At 43.7% G+C, this 19,710-nt stretch overlaps 1 protein-coding gene across 4 annotated transcripts in view; it reads left to right on the top strand.

Annotated features, from left to right (window-relative positions):
• The window catches only part of ctnnal1 (catenin (cadherin-associated protein), alpha-like 1), a 124,637-nt gene that overhangs the window by 50,517 nt on the left and 54,410 nt on the right, over positions 1-19,710 (top strand). For all 4 annotated transcript variants that reach the window (XM_036970839.1, XM_036970842.1, XM_036970840.1 and 1 more), the window contains exon 2: positions 14,544-14,733. In XM_036970839.1, the coding sequence (XP_036826734.1) occupies positions 14,544-14,733 (190 nt within the window). The remainder of the gene's footprint in view (positions 1-14,543; positions 14,734-19,710) is intronic.

Below are 19,710 nucleotides of genomic sequence, written 5' to 3' on the forward strand. Positions count from 1 at the left end.
CTGTGTGTGTGTGTGTGTGTGTGTGTGTGTGTGTGTGTGTGTGTGTGTGTGTGTGTGTGTGTGTGTGTGTGTGTGTGTGAGTGTCTCTCTGTCTGTCTGTCTGTCTGTCTGTCTGTCTGTCTGTCTGTCTGTCTGTCTGTCTATATGTGCTGTATGCAGCTTGTCACACTCAAATCTAAGTCTGTGTGCTCCCAGCTACGAATAACACTCTGCAGTGCTTTTTCCGGACCTCTGACAACCACAAATTCTGCTGCTGTTGAACAAGAAAAAGCATCCACTGAATGGCTTGCTTAATTAGATTGGACATAGACTGCCTCCTAAATTGCACTACTTTTGACCAGGGCCCAGGGCCCATCTATGGTCAATAGTCTAGACCTTGGGTTTAGACCCATATAGCAGCTCTCTCTCATACACACACACACACACACACACACACACACACACACACACACACACACACACACACACACACACACACACACACACACACACACCCCAACACACACACGGTAGCCTCTTCACTCATGGCTCAACGTATCAGTATTATGTTTCTCCACCCTGCCGCGTTCCTGTTTACAAACAGCCCTAGGTAGCCCAAACCCTGCCAGGTTCCTGTTTACAAACAGCCCAAGGTAGCCCTAACCCTGCCAAGTTCCTGTTTACAAACAGCCATAGGTAAACCTAACCCTGGCAGGTTCCTGTTTACAAACAGCCCTAGGTATCCCTAACCCTGCCAGGTTCCTGTTTACAAACAGCCCTAGGTAGCCCAAACCCTGCCAGGTTCCTGTTTACAAACAGCCCAAGGTAGCCCTAACCCTGCCAAGTTCCTGTTTACAAACAGCCATAGGTAAACCTAACCCTGGCAGGTTCCTGTTTACAGACAGCCCCAGGCAGCCCTAACCCTGCCAGGTTCCTCTTTACAGACATCTCCAGGTAGCCCTAACCCTGCTAGGTTCCTATTTACAGACATCCCCAGGCAGCCCTAACCCTGCCAGGTTCCTGTTTACAGACATCCCCAGGTAGCCCTAACCCTGCCAGGTTCCTGTTTACAAACAGCCCTAGGTAGCCCTAACCCTGCTAAGTTCCTGTTTACAAACAGCCCTAGGTAGCCCAAACCCTGCCAGGTTCCTGTTTACAAACAGCCCTAGGTAGCCCTAACCCTGCCAGGTTCCTGTTTACAGACAGCCCTAGGTATCCCTAACCCTGCCAGGTTCCTGTTTACAAACAGACCTAGGTAGCCCTAACCCTGGCAGGTTCCTGTTTACAGCCAGCTCCAGGCAGCCCTAACCCTGCCAGGTTCCTGTTTACATACATCTCCAGGTAGCCCTAACCCTGCCAGGTTCCTGTTTACAGACAGCTCCAGGCAGCCCTAACCCTGCCAGGTTCCTCTTTACAGACATCCCCAGGCAGCCCTAACCCTGCCAGGTTCCTGTTTACAGACAGCTCCAGGCAGCCCTAACCCTGCCAGGTTCCTGTTTACAGACATCCCCAGGTAGCCCTAACCCTGCCAGGTTCCGGTTTACAGACAGCTCCAGGCAACCCTAACCCTGCCAGTTTCCTGTTTACAGACAGCCCCAGGTAGCCCTAACCCTGCCAGGTTCATGTTTATAGACAGCCCGAGGTAGCCCAAACCCTGCCATGTTCCTGTTTACAAACAGCCCTAGGTAGCCCTAACCCTGCCAGGTTCCTGTTTACAGACAGCCCTAGGTAGCCCTAACCCTGCCAGGTTTCTGTTTACAGACAGCCCTAGGTAGCCCTAACCCTGCTAAGTACCTGTTTACAAACAGCCCTAGGTAGCCCAAACCCTGCCAGGTTCATGTTTATAGACAGCCCTAGGTAGCCCAAACCCTGCCAGGTTCCTGTTTACAGACAGCACTAGGTATCCCTAACCCTGCCAGGTTCCTGTTTACAAACAGACCTAGGTAGCCCTAAACCTGGCAGGTTCCTCTTTACAGACATCTCCGGGTAGCCCTAACCCTGCCAGGTTCCTGTTTACAGACAGCTCCAGGCAACCCTAACCCTGCCAGGTTCCTGTTTACAGACAGCCCCAAATAGCCCTAACCCTGCCAGGTTCCTATTTACAGACATCCCCAGGTAGCCCTAACCCTGTCAGGTTCCTCTTTACAGACATCTCCGGGTAGCCCTAACCCTGCCAGGTTCCGGTTTACAGACAGCTCCAGGCAACCCTAACCCTGCCAGTTTCCTGTTTACAGACTGCCCCAGGTAGCCCAAACCCTGCCAGGTTCCTGTTTACAAACAGCCCTAGGTAGCCCTAACCCTGCCAGGTTCCTGTTTACAGACAGCCCCAGGTAGCCCTAACCCTGCCAGGTTCATGTTTAGAGACAACCCTAGGTAGCCCAAACCCTGCCAGGTTCCTGTTTACAGACAGCCCTAGGTAGCCCTAACCCTGCTAAGTACCTGTTTACAAACAGCCCTAGGTAGCCCAAACCCTGCCAGATTCCTGTTTACAAACAGCCCTAGGTAGCCCTAACCCTGCCAGGTTCCTGTTTACAGACAGCCCCAGGTAGCCCTAACCCTGCCAGGTTCATGTTTATAGACAGCCCTAGGTAGCCCAAACCCTGCCAGGTTCCTGTTTACAGACAGCCCCAGGTATCCCTAACCCTGCCAGGTTCCTGTTTACAAACAGACCTAGGTAGCCCTAACCCTGGCAGGTTCCTGTTTACAGACATCCCCAGATAGCCCTAACCCTGCCAGGTTCCTCTTTACAGACATCTCCAGGTAGCCCTAACCCTGCCAGGTTCCTGTTTACAGACAGCTCCAGGCAGCCCTAACCCTGCCAAGTTCCTGTTTACAGACAGCTCCAGGCAGCCCTAAACCTGCCAGGTTTCTGTTTACAGACATCCCCAGGCAGCCCTAACCCTGCCAGGTTCCTGTTTACAGACAGCCCCAGGCAGCCCTAACCCTGCCAGGTTCCTGTTTACAGACAGCTCCAGGCTGCCCTAACCCTGCCAGGTTCCTGTTTACAGACAGCTCCAGGCAGCCCTAACCCTGCCAGGTTCCTGTTTACAGACAGCCCCAGGCAGCCCTAACCCTGCCAGGTTCCTGTTTACAGACAGCCCCAGGCAGCCCTAACCCTGCAAGGTTCCTGTTTACAGACAACCCCAGGCAGCCCTAACCCTTCCAGTTTCCTGTTTACAGACAGCCCCAGGCAGCCCTAATCCTGCCAGATACACCATACACATGCATGCACATACACATACACATGCATGCACACGCACACATACACATGCATGCACGCACACACAACATACACACACATACACCACACACACATACACCACACACACACACACACACACACACGCACACACACACACACACCATACACAGGGGCAGAGACTTTGAACCCATGACTTTTATGTAAATGTCACTGTCATGTTGTTGATTTAAATTCAGGCCAAACATTCTAACCTTTTACAGAGGTTGAGTACAGTGTGACATATGGTAACTCTATCACTGAGTCACCATGGGCCTATACTGTCATATACTGTAGTAGAACTTATCCAGTATTCAGGCTTCAGGACATAAATAACATTTCCCTTTTCCTATAGAATGCCGATTTCTTTCTGTGGGTGAGTCAGCAAGAGCTCCTTGGTTTGATGGCAGCATAACTAGTGGCTCTAATCCTGACCAGGCAGCGCTGTTGTCACGCATGGAAAGAGAGAGGGAAGGAGAGAGAGAGAGAGAGAGAGAGAGAGGAAAGGAGAGAGAGAGAGAGGGATAGAAAGACAGTGAGTGAGAGGGAGAAAGGCAGAGATGGGGAGAGAGAAAGAAAAAGAGAGAGAGAGAGGAAAGGAGAGAGAGGGAGGGAAGGAGAGAGAGGGAGAAAGGCAGAGATGGGGAGAGAGAAAGAAAAAGAGAGAGAGAGAGAGAGAGAGGGAAGGAGAGAGAGAGAGAGGGATAGAAAGACAGTGAGTGAGAGGGAGAAAGGCAGAGATGGGGAGAGAGAAAGAAAAAGAGAGAGAGAGAGGAAAGGAGAGAGAGGGAGGGAAGGAGAGAGAGGGAGAAAGGCAGAGATGGGGAGAGAGAAAGAAAAAGAGAGAGAGAGAGAGAGAGAGGGAAGGAGAGAGAGAGAGAGGAAAGGAGAGAGAGGGAGGGAAGGAGAGAGAGGGAGAAAGGCAGAGATGGGGAGAGAGAAAGAAAAAGAGAGAGAGAGAGAGAGAGAGGGAAGGAGAGAGAGAGAGAGAGAGAGAGAGGGAAGGAGAGAGAGAGAGAGGGAAGGAGAGAGAGAGAGAAAGGCAGAGATGGGGAGAGAGAAAGAAAAAGAGAGAGAGAGAAACACAGAGATTTGCTCTGTCACATTTTCTGTAGTTTCCCGATTATCCTCCTGTTCAGGGACACGTCACTAAACCGACCATCACGTTCCACTCGGTTACCTGTGGCGTCACATACTCACCCGCCGCCCCCCTTCCACTTAATGTGCCTGGTGCTTCTGTTCTGTTCTGACTGAAGAGTGGGCTGTGGTTCTGTTCTGACTGAAGAGTGGGCTGTGGTTCTGTTCTGACTGAAGAATGGGCTGTGGTTCTGTTTTGTTTGAAGAGTGGGTTGAAGTGTTGGCTGTGGTTCTGGTTGAAGAGTGGGCTGTGGCTCTGTTCTCTCTCTCTCTCTCTCTCTCTCAATTCAAGGGTCTTTATTGGCATGGGAAACATATGTTAACATTGCCAAATCAAGTGAAGGAGATAACAAACAAAAGTGAAATAAACAATAAAATGAACAGTAAACATTACACTCAGAAGTTCCAAAATAATATTATGTCAATATACAGTGTTGTAACGATGTGCAAATAGTTAAAGTACAAAATGGAAAATAAATTAACATAAATATGGGTTGTATTTACAATGGTGTTTGTTCTTCACTGGTTGCCCTTTTCTTGTGGCAACAGGTCACAAATATTTCTGCTGTGATGGCATACTATGGTATTTCACCCAGTAGATATTTGAGTTTATCAAAATTGGGTTTGTTTTCAAATTCTTTGTGCATCTGTGTAATCTGAGGGAAATATGTGTCTCTAATATGGTCATATATTTGGCAGGAGGTTTGGAAGTGCAGCTCAGTTTCCACCTCATTTTTGGGCATTGTGCACATAGCCTGTTTTCTCTTTAGAGCCAGAACCGCCTATGGCGGCTTTTCTCAATAGCAAGGCTATGCTCACTGAGTCTGTACATAGTCAAAGCTTGTCGGTCAAATAAAATAAAATCTAACTTTATTTGCCACATGGACCAAATACAAGAAGTGTAGACTTTACCGTTAAATGCTTACTTACAAGCCCTTAACCAACAGTGCAGTTCAAGAAGAAGAAAGTATTTACCAAGTAAGGTAAAATAAAAAGTCATAATTAAAAGTAACACAATAAGAATAACAAGGCTATATACAGGGGGCACCGGTACCGAGTCAGTGTGCAGGGGTACAGGCTTGTTGAGGTAATCTGTACATGTAGGTGGGGGCAAAGGGACTATGCATAGGTAACAAACATACAGCGAGTTGCAGAAGTGTACAAAAGTGTGGGGGGGAGGGGTCAATGTAAATTGTCCGGTTGCGATTTTTATGAATTGTTTAGCAATCTTAATGGTTTGGGGAAAGAAGCTGTTGAGGAGCCTTTTGGTCCTAGAGTTGGCTCTCCGGTACCGCTTTCTGTGCTCTCTTTTCTGAGTTTTGATAATTAGTGGGTATCGGCCTAATTCTGCTCTGCATGCATTATTTGGTGTTTTACGCTGTACACATATGATCTTTTTGCAGAATTCTGCATGCAGAGTCTCAATTTGGTGTTTGTCCCATTTTGTGAATTCTTGGTTGGTGAGCGGACCCCAGAACTCAGAACAACCATGAACGGCAATGAGTTTTATAACTGATTCAAGTATTTTTAGCCAGATCCTAATTGGTATGTCGAATCTTATGTTCCTTTTGATGGCATAGAATGCCCTTCTTGCCTTGTCTCTCAGATCGTTCACAGCTTTGTGGAAGTTACCTGTGGCTCTGATGTTTAGGCCAAGGTATGTATAGTTTTTTGTGTGCTCTACTAGGGAAACAGTGTCTAGGTGTAATTTGTATTTGACACACACATTCTAAACATGTAAGATCAAGAAGATCAAACTATGGGAGAATAAATGTGAAGATGGGGATAGAAGTTGTTTCCAGCAGCTTGTCACCTACCTTTCTACATACGATGTTGACAGAGCTCCTATGGTGCAAATATTTAGCTCACATTTACCCAATCTCAACAGTGAGTTCTACTCCTACTTCCCTGACATTGAAAACAAGTCTGCCAAACTTGACTGGGTGTGTAAATCCTTTCATGACTTACAGTACCAACAACAACATTCCTACCAGACTGCAGGATAATCTTCTGGATGTGTCCTCAGGCCATGGCCTGAAGATGAGGAACTCAGAGACAAGACGGTCACAGTTCTGGTGGGATGTGGAGAAGGAATATCCTGATTTGGGGAAGCAAGCACTGAATGAACTGCTACCCTTTGGATCTACATATGTATGTGAAATGACATTTTCATCCATGACTCTAATCAAGACCAAGAACAGGTACAGACTCGACTTGGAGAAAAGCATGATCACTGCTGTTGCCACACTGACCCCAAGACTGGCAAAGTTTATGAGTGAGAGACAGGGTCAAGTTTCTCATTGATTGGTGAGTCCTCCGTCCCCACAGAAGGCCATTTGCCTTTTGGTAGGCCGTCATTGTAAATAACAATTTGTTCTTAACTGACTTTAAAAAATATATACAGTACCGTTCAAAAGTTTGGGGTCACTTAGAAATGTACTTGTTTTTGGTAGAAAAGCTATTTTTTTGTCCATTATAATAACATCAGAGTGATCAGAAATACAGTGTAGACATTGTTAATGTTGTAAATGACTATTGTAGCTGGAAACAGGTGATTTGTTAAATGGCATATCTACATACAGTTGAAGTCGGAAGTTTACATACACTTAGGTTGGAGTCATTAAAACTCATTTTTCAACGACTCCACAAATGTATTGTTAACAAACTATAGTTTTGGCAAATCGGTTAGGACATCTACTTTTTCCAACAACTGTTTACAGACAGATTATTTCACTTTTAATTCATGGCATCACATTTCCAGTGGGTCAGAAGTTTACATACACTAAGTTGACTGTGCCTTTAAACAGCTCGGAATATTCACGAAAAAGATGTCATGGCTTTAGAAGCTTCTTAAAGTCTAATTGACATAATTTAAGTCAGTTGGAGGTGTATCTGGTGATGTATTTCAAGGCCTACCTTCAAACTCAGTGCCTCTTTTCTTGACATCATGGGAAAATCAAAAGAAATCAGCCAAGACCTCAGAAAAAATAATTGTAGACCTCCACAAGTCTGGTTCATCCTTGGGAGCAATTTCCAAACCTGAAGGTACCACATTCATCTGTACAAGGTACCTGAAGGTACCACGCTCATCTGTACAAACAATAGTACGCAAGTATAAACACCATGGGACCACCCAGCTGTCATACCGCTCAGGAAGGAGACGCATTCTGTCCCCTAGAGATGAACATACTTTAGTGCAAAAAGTGCAAGTCAATCACAGAACAACAGCAAAGGACTTTGTGAAGATGCTGGAGGAAACAGGTACAAAAGCATCTATATCCACAGTAAAACGAGTCCTATATCGACATAACCTGAAAGGCCGCTCAGCAAGGAAGAAACCACTGCTCCAAAACCGCCATAAAAAAGCCAGACTACGGTTTGGAACTAAAAATGGGGACAAAGATCGTACTTTTTGGTGAAATGTCCTCTGGTCTGATGAAACAAAAATAGAACTGTTTGGTCATAATGACCATTGTTATGTTTGGAGGAAAAAGGGGGATGCTTGCAAGCCGAAGAACACCATCCCAACCGTGAATCAAGCGGGTGGCAGCATCATGTTGTGGGGGTGCTTTGCCGCAGGAGGGATTAGTGCACTTCACAAAATAGATGACATCATGAGGGAGGTAAATTATGTGGATATATTGAAGCATCATCTCAAAACATCCGTCGGGAAGTAAAATCTTGGTCGCAAATGGGTCTACCAAATGGACAATGACCCCAAGCATACTTCCAACGTTGTGGCAAATTGGCTTAAGGACAACAAAGTCAAGGTATTGGAGAAATCACAAAGCCCTGACCTCAATCCTATAGATCATTTTGGGCAGAACTGAAAAGGCGTGAGCGAGCAAGGAGGCCTACAAACCTGGCTCAGTTACACCAGCTCTGTCAGGAGGAATGGGCCAAAATTATTGTGGGAAGCTTGTGGAAGACTACCCGAAACATTTGACCCAAGTTAAACAAATTAAAAGCTATGCTACCAAATACTAATTGAGTGTATGTAAACTTCTGACCCACTGGGAATGTGATAAAAGAAATAAAAGCTGAAATAAATCATTCTCTCTACTATTATTCTGACATTTCACATTCTTAAAATATAGTGATGATCCTAACTGACCTAAAACAGGGAATTGTTACTTTTTTTACCTAGGCAAGTCAGTTAAGAACAAATTCTTATTTTCAATAAATGACGGCCTAGGAACTGTGGGTTAACTGCCTTGTTCAGGGGTAGAGCGACAGATTTGTACCTTGTCAGCTCGGGGTTTTGATCTTGCAACCTTTCAGTTATTAGTCCAACGCTCTGACCACTAGGCTACCTGCTGCCTCAGTTCTATTTGCTATGATGACTAGGATGTTACTTTAGCTAATATGGGGACAACGATGTGGGCTGTATGTAGTGGTTATGATATGGTTTGGTTTGGCTTGCAATGTTTTTTTTGCCTAGTCACATACAGCTGATGTGTTGTTCATTGAAGTCCACAAACAAAGAGAAAAGGTGAGAGGAGGAGAGTGCATAAAGGCGAGAAGGAATACAATGTGAACTGTGTTTATTCGTGATCAGGGGTGTATTCATTCCGCCGATTCTGGAAGCAAAGAAACATGGATAAAAATACTAGAATTTGTCCAATAGAAACTCTTATTTACAACTGTTGGACTAATGATCACACCCTAGATAAGCTAGATGCAGGTAAGGCGGTATTGTAGACAAGGCAGTATTGAATGTGTCACTGTCTGTCCATGTGTCACTGTCTGTCATCTCAAATGTTTCTCTCGACCTGTGTGCGCCTACGTTGTACACTTTCATTCATATGCTAGATTGTAGTACCCTCATGATGGGTATAGGGAAAATTTGAGTATCATGTAGTAGCCTAAACCTTTCGATGTTACATTGAACTAGGTGAATGGAATGTGAATGACAGTCATCCAATATGCAAAAATAGAAATAAGGCCATGCTCATGAAAAAAAAAGTCTTAAATCATCCATCATCTTAAACGGCACTGACTGCTACTGGTCTTCAGTACATGGGACTTCATATCCCACCTCTCATCAATGTGATGATTCATTGCAGTGATGTATGACAGCGTGTTCATAGACGTCCAACCATTTGTTTTTAACGCCATGCATGGGTTGTTTTAGAGCTTGCACTTTGTACTTGCAGAGCAATCATTGTACAATTTGGTTCTTCTAGATGTGCCGTCAGAGCAGTAAAGCCGACATCCTCTACCATTGACAATGGCTGCATATCAACTGGAATCGTTTCTGTAATCAGCGCTGTGATTTCTTTCACTCCGTCCCTTCTTGCACTTCTTTTATGTGAACCTGTCTAATGTCTGTTGTTAGTGGCCTGCACAGTTTCGGGGTCTCACGGTGCCCCCCCTTTTTAGATGGTTAAGTATTGCACCTGTACTGCCACTCTAGCTCAGTTCCACTGTGTATTTCACCACCTTCTCGTTTAACTTGTCAAAGTATTGTCATACAGGACTTCACTGCGGTTGCTTCCCTGTCTCACTGCCATTTTTTCAACTGTTAACAACGATGATGTGCTGAGCGTTACAGCATTGTTGCATTAGGTATTGGTATAATTTGTATTTTTTGTCTTTATGATGATGATCGGGACCTGTTAGTGGTAGTTTTGTGACTTTTGTTTTGTTTTGTAAAGGGAAAACGTTTTTTCTAAACGTTAACGATTCTAATTTTGTTTAAATGTTCACAGCCCTAGTGTCAGTGCGTGTGACTGTGTGGGTGTGTGTGTGTGTGTGTGTGTGTGTGTGTGTGTGGGTGTAGATACTGAGCTATAGGACACACCTCTTCTCTCCTGTTGTCTCACTGCCTGCTCTCCACCTGTTACTCCATAGGAAATCAGCAAACAGTTCTCTGTTTCTCTGTGAAAAATAAATAATTATCATTTAGACTTTTATTCCGTGTATTCACTTGGAGAAAGTGGTAGAAACACGGCCTGTGTTTACGTGCTGTATAGTGGACGGGGTAGACTCAAATGGATTTATATAGCTCTTCTTACATCAGCTGATATCTCAAAGTGCTGTACAGAAACCCAGCATAAAACCCCAAACAGCATGCAATGCAGGTGTAGAAGCACGGTGGCTAGGAAAAACTCCCTAGAAAGGCCAAAACCTAGGAAGAAACCTAGAGCGGAACCAGGCTATGAGGGGTGGCCAGTCCTCTTCTGGCTGTGCCGGATGGAGATTATAACAGAACATGGCTAAGATGTTAAAATGTTCATAAATGACCAGCATGGTCAAATAATAATAATCACAGTAGTTGTCGAGGGTGCAGCAAGTCAGCACCTCAGGAGTAAATGTCAGTTGGCTTTTCATAGCCGATCATTCAGAGTATCTCTACCGCTCCTGCTGTCTCTAGAGAGTTGAAAACAGCAGGTCTGGGACAGGTAGCACGTCCGGTGAACAGGTCAGGGTTCCATAGCCGCAGGCAGAACAGTTGAAACTGGAGCAGCAGCACGGCCAGGTGGACTGGGGACAGCAAGGAGTCATCATGCCAGGTAGTCCTGAGGCTGGATGGATGCCTAAGGAAACCAGGATTTCCCCCCAAAATTAATATATATATATATATATATATATATATATATATATATTTATATATATTTATATATATAAATAAATTATGTATCTTTCTTTGTTTCATAATTGTCGTTCAATTTGCAAAAGGCTGAATGTATCTCACCAGAGAAAGTATCCGAGCGAATGAAACAGAGCACCTCTGTCTCTGTATGGATAGCCCATGTATCTGATGCTGTCTTGTCATAAAGAGGATGATATTGTTGCCTCCCGTACTGATGCTGTCTGGTCAAAAAGAGGATAATATTGTTGCCGCCCGCAGCATTGAATGCAAGAGAAGCCAGCGAGCATTTGGCCGCCCTTAATAAACAAATTATGAAATAATAGCCAATCAATGTTGAGCTAAACTGAGCGAGCTCAACTGTGAATGGTCCTGGTCCACCAAAAAAAAGTGTCAAGGGAAGCCAGTTTGGATTTGGCTTCACACCAATCACATCACATCAAGCCAAACGCCATTGACAGAATAAACTTGAATTGTTGCATCTCGATATTGTTCTTGTCCTCCGGTGGCTAGCTAGCTCAAATTGACCGTTTCCTAAATTAGTAATGGATGGAAATAGGGATTTGGTCTTGTGGTTTTACTTAATTCTCAGTACTGGCCAATGATTATAACGGTGATTCTGATCCAACCATAAATTCATACATTGTGCCCCTTGCCTGATGTAGAAGGCTAGTGTTAACTAGCTGGCTCATCGTTGCCCATGAAGTTAGGCTAGTGAGAAAGCATTTTAGCAAGGTAGCCAATCAGAATCATACAGAATCATAGACCATTTTGGCAACATGAAAGAGAGGGGGATGGCATTGGCGTTTCTCTAAAAGTAGGGTGAGTTCACATGTTTTCTCTACTTGCGAGCGCGCACGCACACACACACACGTACACACACACACAAGTTAGTACTATGGACAGCCACATCATATTTAGCTTATGTTGATTGGACTAAATTGTTTTTGGTATCTTTTAGTTGCCACTGTATTAGACTAATCAATGTGATTTGAAGATGTTGAAATGTTAAAGTTGAAATGGTGCTGAAATAGTGGCGGCAGCTCCTGTTTTCTTTGCAACTTGCAGTAACTCTCTGGTGTTCTAAATCAATAGTTGTTTAGTAGTCCGAAAATGTTGGAAATGGTAACTTGCTTGACCATGCTGCAGGTAATGTAACTGTTTGTTACATGCATAATGTTTTGTGGACTTCACCGGACAGATGTTGCTCTCCGGTTTTGTGATGAAACAAAGGTGTGGCTGAATTTATTCTGGGCCTATAGGCCTATATATAATGGCGTCAAGGCATATGAACTAACTGATTATAGAGCAAACAACGCAATTATCGCAACACATAATAATGGCTTTGTAATATGGCTTTTTCCCCCAGTGATTTAACCCACTCACTGTTACTGTGTAGACTGTAGGGGATTTTAACTGTTCGAAGAGAAGAGAGACTGCAGAATCTTCAAACAACAACTTTATTATAAGATTTGAAAAAATGGAGCAGTCAACTATGCTCTTCAACAGTACTAAGTTAAGGCCCAACGAACAGAGTTGTCTCTCAGCTTTTATAAAAAAGTTCAATCTTTTTGTCTATGTGGCAGTTAGCAGATGTGTGTAAACAGGGGTGGGGAACATAGTGTTTAAAAAAGGCATTTAGCTTGTCTTTGTAGATTAAGATAGCTGATGTTGCCACCATTGTCTGATCTTTCCTGCAAGTTTCCACACAGAGGAGTTCCTGCAGATAGTTCAAACAGGATGTCACAAACTGTCACACCCTGATCTGTTTCACCTGTCCTTGTGATTGTCTCCATCCCCTCCAGGTGTCACTTATTTTCCCCAGTGTATTTATCCCTGTTTCCTGTCTCTCTGTGCCAGTTCGTCTTGTATGTTTATCAAGTCAACCAGCATATTTTTTCCCGTACTCCTTTTTCTATTCTCCTTTTGCTAGTCCTCCCGGTTCGAACCATTGTCTGTTTTCTGGACTCTATGCCCGACCTGCCTGACCATTCTGCCTGCCCTGACCTCGAGCCTGCCTGCCCTTCAGGACCTCCTGGACTCTGAACTGATATTGACATTTTGCCTGTCCATGACCATTCTCTTGCCTCCTCCCCTTTGGATGTATTAAACATCTTAAACTCCAACCATCTGCCTCCTGTGTCTGCATTTGGGTCTCGCCTTGAGTCATGATACATACTGCGGTCGCACCCAGCTCTTATCTGTATACCCAGGCTAACTAAGTCACACAAGACAACAAGCCTACATCAGCAAAAAAAATCACAAGCATATACAATGGACAATTCTCTAAGTAAAAATAGCATAGTATGTCTAATTTAGACATTTTCCATGACAAGACGGTGATTTGTTTTAGGGAAACTGGCTGGTATGCTGTCAGGTTGAGGACAGCAGCAATCTTCAAATGACTTAACCATTTCCTCACCAGCTATGACAGCATTCTCGGGTACTTCAAAATATGATTCCTTTACACGGTTCCTATACACCAGTGGTCAACAACCTTTTCTGAGTCAAGATCACTTTCTGAGTCAAAATGCAAGCTGAGATCTACCACTCAGATTTATTTAAACATGACTTCAACAACATGAGCCTATGCAACATTAACTAATTAAAAACAGTTCTGTAGCAATGATGTTTGTGCAGTAGGCTATAGGCCCAAAACATTATCACTGCATATTGGCTACGCTTGAATTGCCCAGCCGATGTTGTTCTTCTCAGACCATCTTTTTAAATTATATTTCAAAATTGTAGGTATATGATCACACTGGTAATAGATCATTTGTTCTATTACTTGTGAGGCACAGCTGAGTGAGCATAATAATTAGCTTGTTTTGTTTACTGTGCTGATGGCCTACATCTGATGGTCAGTCTGAGGGGAGGCTGCCTCTCACCCGACTCACTGTCCCTCCTCTCTCCCTCCCTCAACTGAGAAAATGGGACACAGTCTTCCAGCTGATTGTGAGGCTTAAGTTGCACTGCATTACTTCTGCCTCATGAACCAATTAATGTTGTTACTCCTATGACCAGAGAAATAACAACAAAGCAAGCTTATCGAAACACTCACATTTTATGGCTTATAAAACTGACAAACTAAGTGTTGACAGTGCTGAATAACAACTTAAACATGAACTCACTCATAAAAACAGCACCTCTCTGCTGTATTCGTTGAGTTTCTCTCTACTCATGGTTTTAAATGTTCTGAAATCTCACAGGATCAACTTTGCTGTGAGTTCAAGGCTTCTTTTTACAGTCTATGGAGCGAGGAAACTGTGTAGACACGGTGATCTGAAATATCTGATTGACTAGCATTAGGCCTATAGGTGCACTCTCTGGGCCTGCCGGGTAGGCGGAGTTCTACCTTCAGACACATGAAATGGTTTAAAATGGGAACACTTTGCCTTCCCGGCGCTAGGGCTGCTGAATCAAGTGCACCTACCATCAACAGCAGGAAACGGAAAGAATAGGAACGCACGGCTTTATTGTTGGGTTTATCACAGAAATTCATCGCGATCGACCGGTTGGCGACCACTGCTGTACACCTATATTACAAACACACAAGGCACACCTCACTGACTAGTCTCTGTCTCTGTATCCTTCTAGATCACCACCCTGATCAATCACAAAGACAAACCAAAGAAGTCTGAGCGGACGCAGCAGGCCATACAAAGGGTGGGCCAGGCTGTTAGTGTTGCTGTGGGTCGCTTCGTTGCCGTGGGCGAGGCCATTGCCGTGGAGAACGAGGAGCTGAAGGAGGAGATGGGCATGGCCTGCTTCGAGGCCCGCAGAGCAGGTAACTGGATCTGCGTCTGAATTACATCCTAAATGGCATCCTAGTGCACTCTATAGGGAAGAAGGTTCCATTTTAAATGCAGTCCAACGAAGGGAGTGTTTTTGCTGTTTTCATCATGAATACATTTTTAAAATGGGTCGGAAACTTTCCATGGGAAGTTAAGCCCTTGAATTTGGCGAATTGTGCTTAAATTCACAACAAAAATGAGCTTATAACAGTGAACCTTTTTTGTGGGATACAGAGAAGGCCATTCTAGGTCTTGTGGCATATTTTGGTTAAACTATCCCCAATTCAATGGAATTGCAACCCTCTGCATGCACAGTTCATTCTTCCATCACATGTGCAGCTGATTCTCAAGATCTTGCACACTAATGAGATGCTATTGAGCCTGCGCTACATATTATATGAACCAAGGACTACATGCTTTCTGGTAAGTTTTGATTACAATACTGGGTGGGGTGAATATATTTTATATGACATACGTTATTTTTTGTTAACTGGTAAATAGTACCCTATAGCAAAGTGTGTTGAAATAATTTCTAATATATTAACCATTTCTGCTAGTTCATTTTTGCTATGATGTGGGTTTTAGATTGCTTGAACCTGCTAACCGAGGAGTGGTAGTTCATTTATTTCCATACATTCTACATTCTGTTTAATTCTAAAACATTTGTCTTACAAAGGACTTGTTTAATCTAACTGCTTAACTATTTATCTGCACAGGGAATTGTATTCAGAGTTAAAAAGATAAAATAAATCTAATCTTTACAGGAAAATGCCACGAGCACTATCTCTTGTGTGGAGACATTTCACTGCAGTTAATGTAGAAGGAAAAGTTGTGTACATTTGCAAATACTGTGCCAAATCATATGTGAAGAATGCAACAAAGCTGCAGAATCATCTGACCAAGTGCATAACGTTCCCTCAGCACTCACAACAAGCAACCTCTGACAAAAGTCCCTCTACTTCTATTCGAGGTGAAAATTATGAATCAGACACCTTATTGTCGTGTTTTTGGCTATGCTGGATTAAGTGATATGACATGCTATTCTATAAAATTCTTTCTCTGTAATTAATATTACCTGATTGAGCTAATCATGTAAATGTAATTAACTAGAAAGTCGGGGCACCACAAAATAATATTTATAGAGCAGTTATCTTCCGAATAAACTCTCAAAGACCTAGTAATATTTTACAGCAGTCAATATCAATCGTCACCTTATTTCAGTCTCATCTGAAAGCTCTAAATTAGGGGCGGCAGGGTAGCCTAGTGGTTAGAGCGTTGGACGAAAAGTGGTTCATTTCCCCCCACCTTCTGATGTTCCCAGAATCTATATGTTAACCAAGGGATTTCCAATAGTTACATCAGTAGGGTAGAGAGAGGAAAAGGGAGGGAGAGGTATTTATGACTGTCATAAACCTACCCCCAGGCCAGCGTCATAACATTATTGATAGCAACAACTCATGGTCCTCCTGTAATCAGAAGTTTTTTTGACCCAATGGAGGAACGTAGTCAGAGAAATGCTGATGAATGTCTTGCTCAAGCTGTGTCTGTAACTGGTTCCCCTCTGATGCTCACAGGCAATGTGTATTGGAAGAGATTTCTGAATGTTCTTCGCCCAGCATACACCCCTCCAACCAGACATGCTTTATATACTCATTTGCTGGATGCAGAGTTCAACAGCGTTCAAGTGAAGGTCAAGCAAATCATAGAGAAAGCAGACTGTATTGCAATCATCTCTGATGGGTGGTCGAATGTTCGTGGGCAAGGAATAATTAACTATATCACCTCCACCCCTCAACCAGTATTCTACAAGAGCACAGACACAAGGTACACTAGACACACCGGTCTCTACATTGCAGATGAGTTGAAGGCAGTCATCAATGACCTTGGACAACAGAAGGTATTTGCACTGGTGACAGACAATGGATACACTCTACAAGAAAGCCAAGGAAATGGTTAGGTATGTGAAGGGTCATCAAGTCATAGCAGCAATCTACCTTACCAAGCAAAGTGAGAAGAATAAGAGCCTCACATTGAATCTGCCCAGCAACACCCGTTGGGGTGGTGTTATCATCATGTTGGACAGCCTCCTGGAGGGGAAGGAGTCTCTCCAATAAATGTTCATATCACAGTCTGCTGATATGGACAGCCCCATCAAGAGGATCCTCCTGGATGATGTATTTTGGGAGAGAGTAGTAAGCAGCCTGAAACTCCTGAAACCTATAGCAGTAGCCATTGTACGGATTGAGGGAAACAATGCCATCCTGACTGATATTCAGACTCTGCTTTCAGATGTAAGAGAAGAAATCCATACTGCCCTGCCCACTTCACTGTTGATTCAAAGCATGAAGACTTCTGCCTGAAGCCCATATACACCGCAGCGTACATGTTGGACCCCAAGTATGCTGGCAAGAGCATCCTGTCTGGTGCAGAGATCAACAAGGCCTATGGTTTCATAGGGAAAGGTTCTTGGCAGTCTGGTGAAGTACACTTCCAAGCAAGGGCTTTGGGATGGAGATGCAATATGGCAATCGTGCCAACATATCTCATCAGCCACCTGGTGGAAGGGACGTTGTGGATCTGAGGCTCTTTCCCCTGTTGCCTCCATCAGCCTCCAAATCCCACGAACATCAGCCGCCTTGTTTTGGAACACACACACCAAAGCACGCAACAGGCTGACCAATACAGGGCTTGAAAAATTGGTGGCCATCTGGGCAAATTTGAGGCTTTTTGAGCCCGACAACGAGCCATCCTCAACAAGATTGGAAAGTGACAGCGAAGATGAGGCCTCAGAGTCTGATGTTCAAGAGGTGGACATTGAGGAGGTCCAGGGAGAAGACATGGAAGCCTGAGAGGAAGACAACCAAAGCTTTAGTTTCTAGACTATCATTTTACAGATGTACTGTATGTTGAAAACATTTTTGGGAGATGCGATGGATCATTGGGGATCATTCAATATTCCCTTTCTTTTGTTGTTCAGTGAAATCATCCCATGTGAAGAGTCAACTCATTTAATTAAAGTTCAATTCGTAACTAAATGTTTTTTGTTTTTTTCTATTGGAAGGATTTAATCATTTGCAATTATGTCTACTTACGATACGGTAAAAGGTTTATGTTTCTGTCACCATATGATATGGTAAATATATCCAATGCAAAAAAACATCTATGTTTAAACGGTATTAATATTAATTTGCATATATTTCCGTTAATTCCCATATATTCCCGTTAATTCCCATATATTCCCACGGAAAGTTTCCACCTCTGAATATTCCCCAAAATGTGCAACCCTAACTCTGCCTATTCAACATATTTGCACTGGAGGTGTTCAGAAGTCAAATACTGTTGTTTTTGTTAGTTTTGAGTGAAGTTTAGTTTAAGTTTGCAAGACTAGAGGCTACAGGGAAGTGACGTTGGTTATGTTCTTTCCTGAGGGGGGAAATGCAGAGACAGAACAGAACAGTATGAGTAAGGTTTGGAAAAGGAGAGAGCTGTGTAATTTGAGGCTGAAGTGTTTGTGTACCAGGCAGGCAGGGCTGCAGGCGTAATGAAGGGTATTCTGAGGTTTGCTTGCTCTGTCTTCTGGACAGAGTTCATTCATCTTCAGTATCTTCTCTCGCTCAGAGGGATATAGAGAGAGAGAATCTCGCCTGTTCTCAGCTGTCGGCAGTTGAATCCTTTGCTTAGAGAGACAAATAGAGAAACTGGGACGTGTGACCTTGTGCCCCCCTCTTTCAACACTTTTCCATGAGCCCATGCAACTAAATATACCTACAAACGCCGACCTTTTATCTCTTCATCATAACTGTCCAGTCATTCTCCGAATAACTACCACATGCCGTGGGAGGAGGATATCTACACCGCAGCTATCAACGCTCTTTTAAAAGAAACAGAGTAATATATTTTTGAGCCGGCTTTGCAACTCTTATCAAGTGAAAAATAGCAGGATGAATAGGGGGTCAAAGCCTTGAGGCCCAATCAAAGTCTTATCCTGTTGATATATGAAGTCCAAAACAAAATCTCACAGGGTAAGAATTTAGAAGCCAACACTGGATAATAGGTTAATGTCGGGAGAAGAGGCATGTGTAACAGTGTGTTTAATCTCCCAGTGTGCTGATTTGAAAAGCGCTGAACCCAAACAAAAGCGAGCTGGTGGGGAGCGTCAGCCAGAGTGGCCCACTGTAGCCAATTTTATTCCTTCCACTCCTCCTTTCTTCCGTTGTCTTACCTTCTTCACTCTATTGAGGGAATATTTGACCTTTTTATTTATTTATTTATTTTACCTTTATTTAACCAGGTAGGCAAGTTGAGAACAAGTTATCATTTACAATTGCGACCTGGCCAAGATAAAGCAAAGCAGTTCGACAGATACAACGACACAGAGTTACACATGGAGTAAAACAAACATACAGTCAATAATACAGTATAAACAAGTCTATATACAATGTGAGCAAATGAGGTGAGAAGGGAGGTAAAGGCAAAAAAGGCCATGGTGGCAAAGTAAATACAATATAGCAAGTAAAACACTGGAATGGTAGTTTTGCAATGGAAGAATGTGCAAAGTAGAAATAAAAATAATGGGGTGCAAAGGAGCAAAATAAATAAATAAATTAAATACAGTTGGGAAAGAGGTAGTTGTTTGGGCTAAATTATAGGTGGGCTATGTACAGGTGCAGTAATCTGTGAGCTGCTCTGACAGTTGGTGCTTAAAGCTAGTAAGGGAGATAAGTGTTTCCAGTTTCAGAGTTTTTTCTAGTTCGTTCCAGTCATTGGTAGCAGAGAACTGGAAGGAGAGGCGGCCAAATAAAGAATTGGTTTTGGGGGTGACTAGAGAGATATACCTGCTGGAGCGTGTGCTACAGGTGGGAGATGCTATGGTGACCAGCGAGCTGAGATAAGGGGGGACTTTACCTAGCAGGGTCTTGTAGATGACATGGAGCCAGTGGGTTTGGCGACGAGTATGAAGCGAGGGCCAG

Source organism: Oncorhynchus mykiss, chromosome 32 (genome assembly GCF_013265735.2).
Source record: "Oncorhynchus mykiss isolate Arlee chromosome 32, USDA_OmykA_1.1, whole genome shotgun sequence".
NCBI lineage: Eukaryota > Metazoa > Chordata > Actinopteri > Salmoniformes > Salmonidae > Oncorhynchus > Oncorhynchus mykiss.